The following is an 18,047-nucleotide window of genomic DNA, read 5'->3' on the forward strand; positions in this document are numbered from 1 at the left end:
CATTGAATTGTTTCACTCGAGTAGCAAGCGTGCGCGAGCAAGTTTAAATTATATGTACGTTGAAGCTGCGCGGCGACCAATTGCTGTTATTACACGTTTTGGTGCTACCAGTTTGTGCCTCCGCCGGAACAACGTGGGTGAAACACCATCCTCACTTGCAGGGAGCTGCTGGTGTCCGGATAGCATGAGCTTGCCGGCACCATACCAATTAGATCAAGCTCTCGTGCAGCAATGATTCTGGATTTTAGCATCTCGCAAAGCTGTTAAAGGTAAAATGAATCCAATTGATTTGTATGAATGCTCGATCTGGGCCTTAACCGACCTACGTGAGCGAAATATGCAGCACATGTCCGTAGACACGCTGTAGCGAATACGAAGCGATAGGTATATCATACCATACCATACCTAGCAGTGAGTCTGTTACCTGATGAAGCTCTCCGATCGAGCCAAACAAGCGTCACGCAAGGGCAATCAACCGATCCAGTCAGCTTACAGCAGAAGTGATACCATCCAGCCAATAAACGCCAAACCGCTGGCGAGCAGCGGAGACAACGCTGCCGCCCCAGACTTCCCCGAGCCAGTGCTGGTGCTGGTAACAGGAGTCGGTACTGGGGCTGTCGGCGCTACGGTAGTCGGTGCATCTGTGTTTCCTGCAGGTGTAGGCGCCGGAGTAGATGGTGGGTCGGTCGAAATGAAAGGTTGGTTGAAAGCGGAAAATTTGCCATTCCAAACGCATTGGCTCGAAGACAATTGCTCCTTGGTCAGCGCAACAGTTACAGGCGCGACATCCTGGCAGATTTGGTCTTCGAACAGCACAATAGTTCCCGACCCATCAGGGCTAAGAGTTGCGGTGAAGCTCGTCACGCCGTCAATAGTCAGGTGGCAACTTGTGTCCGCAGCATAAGCCATCACACCTTCCATCGATCCGCATTCAGAGTCCTCCGTCTCCGCGTACATTTCCGCAACGATATATGGCGACGATGTACCAAACACTGCACTCACAGCACTGAGGTAGTTGTTCGAACACGCGTACGAGAGTGAACGAGCCCCCAAATCCAAACAGGTATCAGCAGCAGCACAAGAATACTGGTTCGCCAAAGTAACTTGAGTCGCGTTTTTGCATGAGGTTGCATCGAACACGGAAACAGCTGACCACGACTTTGGAGTCGAACCGAAACCATACACCTTTGTGTTAAGGATGCCAGTCGCGCCGTCGGCACACGAGTTGCCAGTCGCTTGGGCTGCTGTCACCGTCAATTCATCGTCAACCGTGTCACAAGTGGTGTCCGTGTACGTGGTGACCGTAGCCGAACCATCCGAAGCTATTGTCGCTAAATAACTAGACGTCGCAGTAGCGTGACATTGGCCATCGGCCAAGTACACTTGGATAGCTGTAAGCTTCGTTGGATCGCAACTCTGGGCAGAAGCATATGTCTCCACACGAACGTACGGGCTTGAACTGAATATAGCAGCCAAGTCTGTCGCGTATGAGTCAGTAGATCCGCACCTGCTACTTGTGTACGGCGCAGCTTGACCAGTACAAGCCGCCGTTGCGACACAAGCATCATACGTCACCACAGCTGTTGACACCTGAATAGGCACCCCCGGCGACTGACATTTTGCTGAACTCGAATCGAAATACAGCGTCGACGCCAAGTACTGCGGCGTAGCCCCGTTACCATATATCCGCTGGTTACTGGTGCACGATGGTGGGACCGTTGGAGCAGATACGCTCGACGATACAACATCACTTGGTGAGGGGGCAATGCACCTCGGTGATGCTGAAAACGCTGAAATCTTGGCTGAACCATCTTTTTGGCGTGTGACAATGTAACTGGTGAGCTTGCCCGTCTTGTGGCACTTACCATCCGCCAAATACGTTATGACACCATCGAGCACAGTGCAACTAGAGCTGTACGACTCCACAGTCACGTACGGGTTCGAGCCAAACATAGCAGTCATGTCATCCGCGTAAGCCAACGAAGAACTGCACGTGATGCCTGTGTATGGCGCAGCAGAACCAGTGCAGGTTACTGTCTGCGTGCATCCACCCACAGCGGCAGTCACTAGCGTAGGCAGTCCCGATTTGCACGTGTTTGTAGCCGAATCGTAGTTCACAGTTAACGACAAGTACGTAGGTGTAACGCCGCCACCGTACACCTTGGTGTTGCCAACACAACCTTGGCCTGCAACCACAGTCGTAGTTGTTGCCACACCATCACATGCAGCGTTTGCATACGTGTTGATCACCGCAGCTCCATCTGATGCTCTAGTTGCACTGTAACTCGAGGACGTAGACGTTTTGTGGCACTTATTGTCCGCCAGGTATACCGTGGTGCTCTTCAGCTCTGCATCGGCACAACTCTTCCCATCGTTGTACGTCTCCACGACCACGTACGGGTTTGTGCTGAACAAACCAGCCATGTCATTTTTGTACGTTAGTATAGAAGTGCACGAAGTACCGCTGTAAGGAGCACTCGATCCAGTGCAGCCAGCTGATGCCGTACAGGTGGTAGTTATCTTCGTCGAGGTGACTTGAGTCGGTATTGCAGGAGATTTACAGCCGCCTGTGTTCGTGTCGTAAATCAATTTCGAGGAGAATACGGATTTGGTGTTTCCGTTACCGCCCACCTTTTTGTCAACGATGCCTTTCCCATCGTCAGCACAAGAGTTGCCTGTTTGAGCTGCAGTCAGCGTGAACACTGAACCGGTGTTTCCGCACGTGATGGAGCCGGTGTACGTGATGATTGCTGCCGAGCCATCCGCCGCCCTTGTTGCAGCATAGCTGTCACTGGCAAGAACATGGCAACCGCCATCGGCAATGTACGTCGCAACAGTCGAAAGTTCGGAGGCATCACACTTTTTGCCTTGATTGTACGTCTCCACGACCACGTATGGTGTTGTAGTTCCCAAAGTGGCAGCAATATCCGACTTGTACTCTGTAAGCGAGCTACTGCACACAAGACCGGTTTTCGTGCTATCGATACAGCCCGTAGTTGTGCTGGTGTCAGTGCAAGGGCCGAAACTGTCGACCGTCGTCACAACTCCAGTTGGCACTACCAATGCCGTGGTTTTGCAGTTGGTAACACCACTATCATACGTTTTTGTCGTGGCGAAGAACAAAGTCGGCACCCCAGTTCCGTACACAAATGTTGAACCGTGGCAATCGGTATCTAGTTCCACGGTGGCCGGGCTACCAGAACAATCAGCGGACGTGTATGAAGAAACTTTTGCCTTGCCATTCGCCTTCCAAGCAGCTTGGTAGCTCGTAGCACTGCCCGTTTTGTGGCACTTGCCATCCGCCAAATACGACTTAATGTCCGCCAGCGCCGTTGAAGCACAATTTGCGCCGGTGTACGTCTCAATCACGACATACGGATTAGTACCATACCAAGTAGCCACATCCTTTGCATGTGTTGCCGTAGAACCACACTTGGTGGCTGTGGTCACGGTTGAGGCACAGGCTGTGGTCGGCACACATGTCTCATCTGCTAGCGCAGTTGTGACTTGAGTAGGTGTGGTTTTACAACCACCCGTATCATAGCTCACTGTCGATTTCAATGCAAACGGTCCACCACCAGACACTATCATATCGTTGTCGCACTTGCTGACCTTGTCAGCACTCACAGTTATCGTTGTAGGAACTTCAGGTGCAGTCGTAGGCGCAGTCGTTGGTGCAGTCGTAGGCGAAATAGTTGTAGGTGCAGTCGTTGGAGCAGTCGTAGGTGAAGTAGTTGTAGGTGCAGTAGTCGTAGGTGCATCAGTCGCTACTACTACGCCGCAGGTGGCCGAATTTTCGTAAATTAGAACTGTTGCAGCACCATTGGACGTTCTGGTAGCAACGTAACTTGACACATCGCCGGTTGCATGGCAATTGCCATCGGCCAAATAGCTAATGATGCTCTCAAGTTTAGCAGCAGCGCATTCTGTCCCGGTAGTAAACGTTTCCACAGTTACAAAAGCGTTCGACCCGAACAGCAGAGCCATGTCTGCGTTGAGCGTCAAGATAGAAGAGCATGAAGTGCCGGTAAATAGCGCATCCGAACTATTGCAAGAGCTTGATACCGTGCATTCACTTACGTCCCCAGTGGTTGTCACAACCTGGGTCGGTACTGCCAGCGACTTACAGCCGCCCGTGTCAGTATCGTAAAAGGCCTGCGACGAAAACACCGACGCAGTTGTCCCGCTTCCACCAATCCTCGTGTTAAGAATTCCCCTTTCATCATCAGCACACGAATTGCCTGTGGCCTGCGCCGTCGTCGCAGCCAGCACCTCATCTTCTGTCTCGCAGGCATTGTCGGTATAAGTAATGACCACCACCGATCCATCCGTGGCTCGTGTAGCAGCGTAACTCGTGTCACCCGTTGCGTGGCAACCACCATCTGCCAAATAAGCCGTGATACCCTCGAGTGCGCTTACAGCGCACAACTGGCCAGGCGTGTACGACTTCACAATCACGTACGGACTCGCGCCAAATGTCGTAGTCATGTCCGCTTTGAACGTCGACAGGGAGCTGCACACCGTACTAATGTACGGCTCGTCATCAGTACACTTCTCCGTCTTCACGCAGGTATCAACGTTTTCGACCTCAGTCACAACTTGAATTGGCACCCCTGGTGATTTACAATTGTCGGTTTTAACAGCGTAAGTCTTCGTCGACGTCAAGAACCACGGCGTCACTCCATCACCATACACCTTCGTATCAGCTATGCCATTAGCGTCACTAGCACATGAGTTGCCTATTGCCTGCTTTGCAGTGATGGAAACCACAGCCGTTGCCGCGATACCACACACAGCGTCAGAGTATGGCGTGATTAGTGCAGATCCATCTGCATTTCGCGAGGCACGATAACTTGTATCGGTACCCGTCAAGTGACATACTCCATCAGCCAGGTACGTCGTGATACCAATCAACTCCGCAGCGGCACAGCTCTTCCCTTGAGTATACGCCTCGAGGATGATGTACGGGCTTGAGCCATATTCAGCAGACAAATCATTCTTGTAGGACGACACAGTGCTGCACATTTTACTGGAGTACGGGGCAGCTTTGCCACCACAAATACTTGTTGGTGTACATGTATCCAAATTCTCGACCGTCGTAACAACTTGAATGGGCACTGCAGGGGCGTTGCAGTTATTCACCGTTCCGGCATAACTCTTGGTAGAAGTCAAGTACAATGGAGTCACACCACCACCGTACGCCACCATGTCACTGGTACACGCATTAACTTGACCAGCTGTTACAATGACGTCTACTCCAGTGTCTGTAGCACATAACGCAGAGTCGGTGTACGCTGTAATCGTTGCCGAACCATCCGACGCTCTCGTTGCGACGTAACTTGCTTGATCACCTGTTTTGTAGCACCTGCCGTCTGCCAAGTAAGACGAGATACTCGCCAACTCCGACGCAATACAACTTTTTCCTACGTTGTACGTTTCCACGACGACGTAAGGGCTCGAGCCAAATAAAGCAGCCACATCCGTTTGGTATGTCAAGATAGAAGAGCAGTAAGTCCCGGTGTACGGGGGACCTGTGCTGCTGCAACTGCTAGATGCCGAACACGAAGTTCCTTTTGTTGTCACAACTTGTATCGGCACAGCTGGAGATTTGCAGGATCCAGTGTTCGTGTTGTAGAATAGTTTCGAAGAAAACACTGATCCAGTATTCCCGTTACCGCTCACCTTCATGTCCAGAACGCCGTTAACGTCATTGGCGCATGAGTTGCCGGTCGCCTGAGCAGCTGTCACCGTCAACACTTTGTCAGTCGTGCTGCAAACCGTATCGGCGTATGTGATTATCGTAGCTGCGCCGTCCTTTGACCTTGTCGCAAGGTAACTCTTGGTGTCCGCCACATGGCAAGCACCATCCGCCACGTACGTCGCGATACTATTGAGTTCAGTGGCCACGCACTGCTTTCCAGTGTTGTACTTTTCCACAATCACGAATGGAGTAGCCGTTCCGAATGCCGTCGTCATATCCGCCTTGTAGTTTGCGAGAGAGCTGCAAACGATACTCGTAGTCGTACTAGACTCGCAGGTATTACCTGTAGCTGTTGATGTTGCGCTGCATGTGTCAAGATTGCCGACCGTTGTTACGACTCCAGTAGGAACCGACGGTAATTTACAAACAGTTGTTGCATCAGCATAAGTCTTCGTTGTCGCCAAATATAATCGCGTCGCTCCAGCACCATACACCAGCGTGTTACCAACGCACGCATTGTCCGCATACTGATCCGCCGTCACAGTTATAACAGATTGTGCCGAAGCAGTGCAATCAGCCGACCCGTACGGATAAATAGTTGCCGAACCATCCAGCTTCCGTACAGCTCTGTAGCTCCCAGGAGAGGCTACGGCCGTTTGGTGGCATATGCCGTCGGCCAAGTAGGTCTTGCTCCCCGTTAGCCGTGCCGAAGAGCAAGAGGAGCCACCGTACGTCTCCACAATAATGTAAGGGTTCGACCCAAACACAGTAGCAATCTCGGCCTTGTACAACGAGACGGAATTACACGTTTTCCTCGTGTATAGCGTATCCGAAGCAACACAATTCCCAACGGTCGCCACACAGGATTGAAGGTTATCGGCCGCTGTCACAACATGAACCGGCAATAATGATGTCGTACATGTACCAGCTGAAGTGACATTGTAGATCTTCGTTGACGTCAAGTAAAGCGGCGTCGTTCCAGAACCGTACACCTTGAAGGTAGTACTAGGAGCACACGTGGTTTGGTCTGACTGAACAGTAGTCTGATCTGAAGCCGTGACACAGGCCGCGTCCGTGTAAAACTGAATCGACGATGAACCATCTCCCTTGCGAACAGCAGTGTAACTTCCTGTATCCTTTTTGTGGCATACGCCATCCGCCAAATACGTCTTGGTGCTCAAAAGTGTGCTGCAAGAAGTACCGTCGTACGTCTCTACAATCACGAAAGGGTTCGAGTTGAACACGGTTGCCATGTCGGACTTGTAAGTACCGACAGGGTTGCATAGGGTACTGGTAAACACAGATGAAGTGGCACAAGCCGTCGTTGTCTTGCACGTTGCGTCGACCGGAGACAACTTTGCCGCCGTTACCAAGTTGGGCAAGGCCGACGTCGTGCACGAACCCGTCGCAGAATTATACGTCTTCACCGACAAGTAGAAGTCTTGTGTCACACCAGAGCCGTACACCTTCATAGTATTACTAACGCAGGTGCTGTCTTGCCCTCCCGTAATAGTTGTTACATCCGTAGTCGCGATACCCGGCGTGGTGCAGGCTGTGTCCGTATAAAACTGCACAGTCGCCGATTTATCCGTCTTGCGCATAGCCCTGTAACTAGTCGTTGCATCCTTTTTGTGGCAGTTTCCGTCCGCCCAATACGTCTTGATGCCCGTGAGCGTCGCACATGAAGGACTGGAGTACGTCTCCACCGTCACGAAAGGTGTGGAGGGAAATACTGGAGTGATGTCAGCCACAAACGTCGATGCAGGGCTGCATAAGGTGCTGGTGAATGGGAACGCCGTGCCAGCGCAAGTCGTCGTCGTCTTACAGATCGAGTCGACCGGTTCAACGCCTTTAGCCGTCACTACCAGGTTCGGCGTTGATGCCGTTGTGCAAGATCCCGTAGCGGAATCAAAGGTCTTCGTTGACAGGTAGAAGGGCTCTGTCACACCAGAGCCGTACACCTTCGTAGTACCAACACACGTGTTATCTTGCGCTCTCGTAATAGTTGTTACATCCGTAGTCGCGATACCCGGCGTGGTGCAGGCAGCGTCCGTGTAAAACTGAATTTTCGCCGAATTATCGGACCTGCGCACGGCCCTGTAGCTAGTCGTTGCGTCCTTTTTGTGGCAGTTTCCGTCCGCCCAATACGTTTTGATGCTCGCGAGCGCCGCGCATGCAGAACCCGTGTACAACTCCACCGTCACAAAAGGTGTCGAGGGAAACACAAGATTTATGTCACTCGCGTACGACGCAGAAGAACTGCATAGCGTGCTTGTGGCCTCAGTGATGGCACACTGATTCGTCGTCATGCAGGTTGCCGTAAGCGGGTCGACTGCTACCGCCGTCACCATGTCTGGCACTGTCGGCGTTGTGCACACGGTCGTTCCGGAAGCGAAAGTCTTCGTCGACAGCAAGTAGATCGGGGTAATGCCAGAGCCGTACACCTTCGTGGTACCAACACACGTGTTGTCTTGTGCCGTCGTGATACTCGTTACATCAGCAGCCGTGGTACCTGGCGTGGTACATCCAGCGTCCGTGTAAAACTGAATTTTCGCCGAATTATCGGACCTGCGCACAGCCCTGTAGCTAGTCGAATCCTTTTTGTGGCAATTACCGTCCGCCCAATATGTATTGGCCAGCTGGAACACTGAAGAAGCGCATCCGGTACTGGTGTACTTCTCCACTGTTACAAATGGTGCCGAGCCGAACACAGTAGTCATGTCAGTCAGGTACGACGCTGATGAACTGCACAACGTGCTCGTGGGTCCCGGACTGTCACAGCCACTTGTCGTCTTACAGGTAGCGGAGAACGGGTCGACTATTGCCGCCGATACCAGATTTGGGACTGTTGGCGTTGTGCACGTCGTTCCAGTTTCGTAGGTCTTCGTCGACAGCCAGTAGACTGGAGTTGTGCCCGAACTGTACACCTTCATCATATTATTGCACGTATTCATCTGCGCTGCTGTAATTCTCGTGTCAAGAGTGGTACACGCGCCGTCCTGGTATAACTCGACCGTTGCACTAGCTGAATTACGAACGGCCTTGAAACTCGACACTGCGTCCTTTTTGTGGCAGTTGCCGTCAGCCCAGTAAGCAGTGACTTCCGAAAGAGAGTTGGGACTGGTGCAGCCTGTATCGGAATACTCCTCAACAACCACATATGGATTCGAAGTGCCGAACAAAGCCACGAGCTTTGTCCCGACAAAATCACTACTCGTAGTGCCATCCGTAGTCGAACAACAAGTAGCTGTAAAAAGGTTGTCCGCTCCTTGTGAATTACACCCCGCTAAGACCCACGGAGTAAGAGATGTGCAACTTCCACTTGTCGTAGCTGTCACAATCAGTGGTGGCGCTGTTGTCGAAACATGGGCATTGCATTTAGCCGCCCCGTCGTATTTAGCGGAAACATCCAAGTTAACAGGATCAGCGTCGGTCGTGCTCGCAGCTGCTAACAAGTACGCAAGCGCGCTTAGGCTTTGCAGCCTGAAGGGCTTCATCGCAATAGCCGGTCGCTGGAGTCGAATAGACTGGTCGTAAGGTGCTCTTCTGCTCGCTCGGGTGCTGTTGCTGTCAGAACTCGGCAAGTTCGAAAATGAGATCTAGGAATGTGGTCGCTGTGGCTGGTCCGCATGGTGCGTCCCTTGAAGAAAGATTTCGTGACCATTGCGAAGCGACACCCCTCCTATTTGGCAACTGCGTTAAAAAGCACTTTTCTCAGAAAAATCGAACAAAACCCAGATGGAGGCATACACTATCGGGGATACACGCTCCTCTTTCAATCGAACTCGACAATAAAACACGGGCCCAACTTTACGTTTATATAAAATGTTGGCTAGGTCGCATGGGTATGGGTCGACATATTTTTAGGGATTTATAGTATCATTAGGGACAAGCGTTCAAATTAGGGACGCAACGGATGGATCTGAAGCGAGTTGCTGAAATGGGGACAGCAAGATCCTGCGACGGTTGCGAAACGACTGTAGCAGTGAGATTCGTTGCTATCGCGACCCTTCGGACTTTCCACTATCTCTCCTGTTAGATTGGCAAACATATTGGTATCCTTGGAAGACGCTCGATCGAAGCGACCGACTTTCCTTTTCATATCGGACATGCTGCTTGGTAATTTGGAGTGTAAATCTGATTTACATACCAAATTACCAAGGATACATCAGTTTTCGACGTGACAAAAGATTTCAGGTTTCATCGATGCGGACAGAAATAACAAAACGTTAAATAACAGAATTGATTGAAAATCCCATTTTCGGCTCTTCTTTGACGGTTTTTAAGGGTTCACTGCTATACTACCCTGAATAAACTATAATAACATTACTAGCATGGCAGCTAAAGCTGCTGAGAAGCCTCACGGTGATTGGTCGCCGCGGTTGCTGAGGGGGCAAAGCTGACAAATCCATTGAAAAGTATTTTCGCTAAGCCCCCGTAACAGCATATGCAAATGCATAGGGTTGAAGACTCCAACTGCTTTCACTTTTGAAAAGCTGCTGTAGCCCTACGGCTTTAGCGCTTGCGGTACGACGTTGCGGAGGAGGTGAGCGGCAGCTGCGGCCGCGATGGCATTCCCCACGTACTTACACTGATGCTGTTAATATGTTTGCTGTAAGAAATTGACACGAGGCGATCTTGAGTTTCTCGTTCGCAGCTGCGCCGTCCGGTCTGTATCCATCGGAATCAAGTGGGAGAGAAGATGATCCGGGATACAGCCACGTGCGTCACCCGAGGGACTGGCTTTCTAGAGACTGCAGCCAAGGCCGAGCAACCTGGACCCGTACAGGCCCCTGATGAGTACGTACATCCTGAATGAACCACCCAAGTCCGAGCCTGGAACGACTGTGTAGCGATGAACCTGGAAGGAGAGCCGAGTGATGAAGGCACAAGATGACAGAAGCCTATACCTCCGAATGCGTGAAGGAAAGCGAGATCCGAGCTCACAGAGCTCGTATAACCCGAGTTGGCGACGGACATCCCGAAGCGACGAGGACATCCCGGATGAACAAGTGACTTCCCGGATGAATCGACATCCCGGATGAAGTTGAAGCTGCGTGGCTCTCAACCAATCAGCGAGTGACACGGCGCCCGACCAGCTGGCCAGGGGGCCAGTTTCAAGATGTGCCCGGAGAAACGCAATGCCGGTCCCACCGTCGGGATGGGCCGTGCTGCAGATCCTCATACAAACCGCAAGTGAGTCCAAGGGACCCCAAAGATATCAGCGTCGACATGTGATGTGTGCTCCGCTCCAGAGCCCGACGTGACGTTCGACGTGCAACCCACATACTAAGACCAAGTCAACCTGAATGCGAGTGCGCGGATACGACGAAGGAGACCGCCAAGAATCCAGTAGACCAAGTCAGACAGAAGAAGAAGATAGTGATAAGAAGAAACAGAGTTTGTTTTGCGTTGGAAGTGAGAAGTGGTGCCTTGTCGGCCCCCTTGCTTTGAGCGTACTGCGTTGAGGAAGACTGCTGCGACCTATAGCGACTACTACGAGGCTGCGACCCGGGAGCGCTGGCGTATCGGACGACCAAGACCGCACGAAGATCGAGGAACCCGTGCGAAAACTCTCACCTAAGTCTAAGTCCCATTTAGGTGGGGACCAGGAACTCGTATCCCTGGATTGATCCGCCTATTTCATTTGTCAGTTGACTGTGGTTGCTTTAGAGTGACTGCTTTCATTTCATATTCACCTACGATTCGGGAGGTTATTAGCAATTCCCCCTGGATTTTGATAGTAGATTGCTGTGTGGTTCGAAGGAACTTGTATATTTCTCCCATCCGGGAGTGGTGCGCGGAGGCATCCCGAATTTACCTGTATTCGGGACTGTAACTCGTTCGGAGAGGCTGTATATTGTGAGCGTATAAAAAACTCTGTTGTTGTTTCTGTATTGCTTCTGGTTATATTGGAGAAGGTCTTTGTTCGTGACCCCACTCCCAGCCAAGATACTCTGGACTGTTAGAGTCTGGTAGTCTCTCTACATATCTACGTATCCTGATCGAAGAACATCCCAATGGTCAAAGCCCGGTCCGTCGAAGATAAACGACACCGATAGGGATTACTTCAAGGTCACACGCCAAATCTTGGGGCAGACACTAGTTGTCTGCATTCGGGATCCTGACCCCGGCATCCGGACGCTCCCTCCTAGAGGAACGGGTACTCCCCGAAGCGTTCGGGTCGTCTGAGTTCTCGAAGCTCGTTCGTCTGCCGGCACGACTGTACACCCTGGACGAGATAGGCGTTCACCCACCTCGCCTCAAAATGCCAAAGGAGCGCAAGAAGAGAGCCACACGTGATTGTAGCCAATTCGACCCGGAGCAATGCCACATTGCACGAACGAGAGGGCGTGTACGAAAAATGGAGAGCAGCACTGGCTCTGTGTAGAGCATCGCGACCGCCAGAATGCTTTACAGCGAGATCGCTACCGGCGTGTCGTCTCCAAGAAGAGCAAATAGGAGAAGGCGAAGAAGAAGGAGAAAACGACGCAGAAGCAGAAGGCGAAAAGGAAGGACTCGACAGCATAGATGAAGGTGGCGTCCACGCAGAAGAAGGGCGAGAGCAAGAATGTGACGACGTTGAAAGCCGTGGAGCAACACCGCCTCCTGCGACTGAAGTCAGTGACCATCACACCGTGGAAGAGCGTACGGCGGAACCGACGGCTATCGGCGAGCGACCTCCAAGTGCTAGCGAGGGTGTGCAGCAAGATTCGCCCGCTTGTGAACCGTCACCCTGCGCGTGCCACGCTTCCGCTACGGTGAAACTTCCCTCAGTGGTCTACGTTTTAGTTCCAGTGCAACTTGGGTCTCCACAATCTGTATCGATGCCGAATGCTACGGTTATCGCAACTGGAAGTCTAGGTGCGGCTCATGTCCAGCAAGTGATGTTACCTGTTTCGCAAGTGACGTACCCTCCCGTTTCAAGCTGTCGAGCGTATGTGAGACCTCCGAGATGGCTGGTAACACTGGCGGCAATTCTTCGACTCAGAATGGCGAAGTTGACTCCAGCAATAGTCGCAGCATGTAAAGCTGGCAGGATTCTCTGAACGTGCTGCAAGGATATGCTGCTGATCTTCTATTCTGTGATGTTGAAGCACCAAGATCAGCGTAATTCGTATGATTGCATAGCTTTAACTTTGATTTTGGTATTTTTGTTTTGATATATGGTATGCATCGTAAGAAAGCAGGTTAGGCCGAACAATTGTGCAACGCAAGACGGATAAATGGTAAAAGGTTCTGTTGGTTGAAGTCAGATTATGTTCTAGCTTCTAACTGCAATGATACACTGCACAGGAGCTCTTAGTGGCTTCGAAAAGGATGTGTACTTGTACTTCTGCGCGTCACACAGACGGACATGGGCTCAACAATTCTGGACGCGGCTTCTTCTGGTGTTTCCGCAAGGCAGGGGATCTACACGAAGCAGAAAATCTGCTCCAGGGTCGTGTAGATATTGGTCCGCCTTCAATACGCGCCGGACTAAGTACACTGGTCGTATTGAATGCCTCCATCGTCTTTAATCTGGTTCAGGAGCACGCGGCAAGTGTACACGCCGTTGAAGACGCCACCAAAGGTGAACTGAGCCGGATGAGACGTACGTAGTTCTTCCAGGCGCCGATGATGCCGCCAAATTCTTGAATTGTTGAATGCTTCGGCGAATATGAGTTGAGCACCCTGCAGGCTGTTGAAGGTACATTTCGACGAGTCTCTGAGCTGTGCTAGGCATCATCTGGTTATCGTGTTGGGTTCGAAGAGATTCTCTTACAGCTGTCGATCGGGTTTGACCCCACAGCGCGACGGGCGTCAAAGATGGCTTCTATTTGCGCTGTCAATTTGAAGTAGCTGCTAGAATTGCTCTGTTGTGATCTAGCTCAACTCCTTTCATAAGGTGGATAATAGGTCTGGCCTCTTCAGTTGTACGCACTGCATTTTCTAAAATGCGTTTGTCTTCGCGTTGAAATATTGCTAATTTTGCGGGTGTAGTGCTGAGTTTTTCTAGTGTCAGCTTATGCGTTATTATAATCGAGTTCCGATGCTGGATGCTCGATAGAGCAACATACACGAAAGCTGCTAGGGAAAGAGCTCGAGCGAAAGACAACGTAGGTGCATGCTAAACCCTGTACTTTGTGTGCCGTCATCGCGTACGCCAACCTGAGAAGCATTCCTCTCCGTACAACTCGAAGATCACTAGATTCCTTACCCCAAGCTACTTCCTTGGGTACAATCGGCTCGATGGTGGGCACGTTATCTAGAAGTGAAGGACCCAAATACGGGTCTATTATCTCGATCAAAACAATAGGTAAATCACTGCCAGCGACGAATATGAAGTTGTATACAACGGCATTAGTGCCATTGCACAGTCCAGCGGTTTGCGCCATGTTAAACGTTATAGTCACTGGATCACCCACACACAATTGTACCTTATTAGCCACTACTCGATCATGATTCGTATTTGGAATCTTTGCATCTTTCACTAGGGCTTGAACCGTCCCGACTGGTATATTCTGCTTGGTTACCAAACGCTCTTGCTGCACAAAATGTGGAGCCATAATCGAAAGAACAGGTCTTTCCGATGAAAAATGCTGCATTCATTTGCGGCAGCAACATCGACGTTTTTATATGCGACGTGTTGTGCTATGCTTGACCAAGATGGTTCGCTTGTGCTCGATAAGCAGCGTCAGTTGAACAAATCTATATCAACTTGAGTTGGCACCTTTTTTTCTTAGGCGTCGAAGAGCATTGAACCACTCTGGATCATTTTTACCTCTATTCTGGCTTGTTAGCATGCAGACAGTTCTTATCCCTGTCCATATTTCTCTTCCACGGCGCTGAACGTCGTTCGATATTTGAGCGAGCGGAGTGGAGAGTGAGCTTGGGTCCACTAGATCTAGTTAAGCAGCATCTCCAGTAAAATAGACATCTCTACCTCCGAATAGCTCGTCCGAGTTGTGAGGCCAAATTTTACGCATTCTCCTATCTATCCAGTAGATCATACCGCAGGATACCATAATGAATTCGTCAATGATTACCAGATGAACGTCTTTGAATTGTTGCTGCATACGTTTTAGAGTGGCAGGGCCTGATTTGGTATCTCTCAACGATTTGTATAGTAAGGAGAATGCTGATTTTGTAAATGAGGTAAATCCTAGGGCAGAACACAGTGTCATCCCCTTGATGTTAAACGCCGCCGTTCCCTGGTGTGCCAGTAATAAAACCCGTTTTGATGTTCTACGTATTGAAGCATGTTCTCCAAATGCATTGTGTGGATCTTTGACGATGTGGCGTATAAGCCAACTTTTGCCTGAACTACCTTCGCCATTTATTATCATTTGAAATGGCTCACAGGATGAGGCGTCTAATGAGCTTTTGAATCGTTTTCTTGCTTGGAACATTGCGAGCGCGAAAGGGGTCCACTGAGAGTCTGCCTTCGTTTCTTTAATATTTAGTGAGTTTTCACTGTTTTCTATCGGGTACTGATAACTATCTTTGATCTCACGAAACACACTTCTTATTGTGCGTTGCTGCTTCTTGTGTTTCACACATGGCCTTAAAGTTTCCGCAACAAAATTGCGAGCTTTCACTACGGTTTCAGGAGAATAGGTGTGTCTGCATTTCCATTCATTGCCTTCACCAACATTAGTGGTGCCTTCTATTTCGTCGTTTGATACGGGGGCGGGAGTTTCGTCAGCATCTGGATTGCTTATGAAAACGTATTCAGAAGGCGCAAACGAAACGACATTGCATGTATCGCGTGCCTTCATCAGCAGATCCAGCTGATGTTACCGAGCTAATTTCGCATTCGACTCATTCTGTAACTCTCCATCCAGCAGCAGTTTTTGTGCTTCCAAGAATTGAGCAATACATTCTTCGTCGGTGTCCGGTAGATCATCTACAGACCGCCACGGTACATATAAGAATACTTCTGAGAAGCAAAAGATCGGATTTGAGGAATTAGGACGCATCCAAAGAGACTGTTGTATAACTACGGGCTTTGTACGACGCCGAATCAAGCCTTCTCCGTCAATACGCGTTCATGTATTGGTACTATCTGAGTTTTCGTTAAGTAGAGCTACGTCCTCGTACTCTTCAACGAAGGTTGCAAAACTCATGCTATCGAATAACTCATCAGTAGGACGATTCATGTAAGCACGTTCGATGGGCTCAATTCTAATCGTACCAGGGTCAGGTGGCTCTGCAAGTGCAACTAGGTCGTCCATATCTGGTGGCTACACGCGATAATAACGCTGATGGTGACGTAGGACCTTTACTTTCTTGATTACTCGTGATTTTGAATGCATTACCAAATTTCGAAGCATAATATAAATCGCCTCAGGCGCACCAACTTCTCGAACAGAGAGTGTGGAATTCGCTACCCGTTTTAAAATGGAGTGATATGGCAGGTTGGGGTCACTTCTTTGAATTGCTTTGGCAATGACTCTCCTGAAGCGCAACATATCTGGTTCTGCCTTACTCATGTACGGACCAGCGTACACAGCTGCGCCGTACGCATTTCCTATTAACTGTAAACCCATGTTTGCATGCCAGCAAGAAAGTAGGTGGGGAGAGTAATTGTTTATCGACGAAACTTTGCTTTCTAACTTCACTTTAAAAGACGGCGTGCCGTCAGTACTAACACTTGTTTCAACTATAGTTTTGTCTTGCAGATTTTTGGGGAACTCAAAGCGGCATTCATTTTGTTTTTTACGGAACGACGAATTGCCATTGCATACACCCTGTAGTACACGTTGTACGACCCGCGATAAATCGCATTCCCACTCGGAACTTCCTATAACAGGGGGTCTCAATGCGGGGATATCATTTTCATCATCGCGGTGTGTAGTGCATGTAGGTCAGCAATATAATTCGAGTTCTTTGAGTGTTTTCGATAGCATTGATATGTGTTTGACTATGAATGCAGCAAGCTCCAACCTCTCTTCTTCTGCTTCGGACAGCCTGAGCACGTCCGGGACATCTTTTATCCGAAGTATGCAGTGAATGTGTGGTGACCCGCGCTGGTGGAACTCTACTCTCCAGAAGTAATCAATGATCTCACATAGAGGCTTAGCTTTTCCCATTAGTACCTTATCGAAAAAAGCTTTGAAATGTCTGCTAAAATGTCGGGCACTCACATCCCGATTTTGGTTAAGGTATCATCTCCTTTCTTCAAAACTGAGCTTTCGGCGTTGCTCCATCGTTAGTGTAGGGTCACATGCTCGGGCGACATCCGGCCATACTGTGTCTGCAGCGCTTAAAGTAAGAAAAAAGGTAGGCCATCTAGTTGGCATGACGCGATTGACGATCATCGATATCAAATTGTCACGTGCATTAGACCAGTAGATACCGCTGCCACAGACAACACGAAAATAAGGTTTCAACGACTCTAATACTTGGATTGCGGCTCTCCGTTTTTCTTTTTCGTCTCTACTGTTTTCACGATACGGAATTTGCATACCACATCCTGCAGCGTTTATTGCGCCAGCACCACTCTCCGTAACAGCGACTCTCTTAACAAGACCGTCAATTTTCCTTCGCTGAATTAAATTCAAACATAAAAAATATGTTCTAGCTCGCTTTTGTTATTGTTCAGGTTACCTTCTAACTCAAATGATTCTGTTAAATTGTCTATGACGTCTTCATTTTCGTTTTGCATTTGCTGCGGTTCAGTATCAGATTCAGCGCATCAGTATTAGTGGCGCACAGAACGCAAGGTTGCTGTGAACAGCAGCAACAGCTTTGACCTGTTTGAGTCGCCTTAGCAATGAGTGACATATCAGTACTGCAGTGAGGTACTCTCTCAATATCCGTATCGCTCGACGTGCTGGTCTGAGTAGATGGTGTGTTGCGGTCCGTATGTGATAATTGAGCTGCTGCTATATCACTACGATTCCCATTTTCATTTACATTTTGCGACGCTCCGCGGAGCTCCTGTACTTCGTCTTCTGTGACAGTATTGCTAGGTACATCTTCGTCGACGTCAATTTCTTCTAAAGCGTGAAGGTTTTGCTCAGATATGGTAATATCTCTGTACAACGGGTTGTTTAAAATAAGCCACGTCAATGCTTCACGAACCAACTTGGGTCGAACACGAAAGTAACTCAATTTACTATCAGTTGTTGACTTCAAAAACACGACCCTGCACGATTTCAATGGCCGAGGAAGCTCTCGCACTGTTTCCGCAGGTTCATTCCAGTAATTTATCGCATTACCTCGGGTGAACTCTTGTCCATCGCGGTACAAATTCATGCACGTTGTAAAAGACATGCCCAAGCCAATCAGTCTTGCCTCTAATCGATTTAAAACTGCAAGTTTTTTTGGTACATCTCCAATTCGAATTCCACTGTCCCGA

General features: G+C 49.7%; 1 protein-coding gene across 1 annotated transcript; it reads left to right on the forward strand.

The window, feature by feature from the left end:
* Positions 1-12,232: 12,232 nt before the first annotated feature.
* KRP23_13412 (uncharacterized protein) lies at positions 12,233-12,466 on the forward strand (the record flags this gene model as incomplete). Its single annotated transcript, XM_067884117.1, has 1 exon — positions 12,233-12,466. The coding sequence occupies one exon, from the start codon at positions 12,233-12,235 to the stop codon at positions 12,464-12,466; it is 234 nt and encodes a 77-aa protein (XP_067738732.1).
* Positions 12,467-18,047: the final 5,581 nt, after the last annotated feature.

The sequence above is a fragment of the Phytophthora ramorum genome, assembly GCF_020800215.1.
Source record: "Phytophthora ramorum isolate Pr-102 chromosome Unknown Phyram_PR-102_s0017, whole genome shotgun sequence".
Lineage (NCBI taxonomy): Eukaryota > Oomycota > Peronosporomycetes > Peronosporales > Peronosporaceae > Phytophthora > Phytophthora ramorum.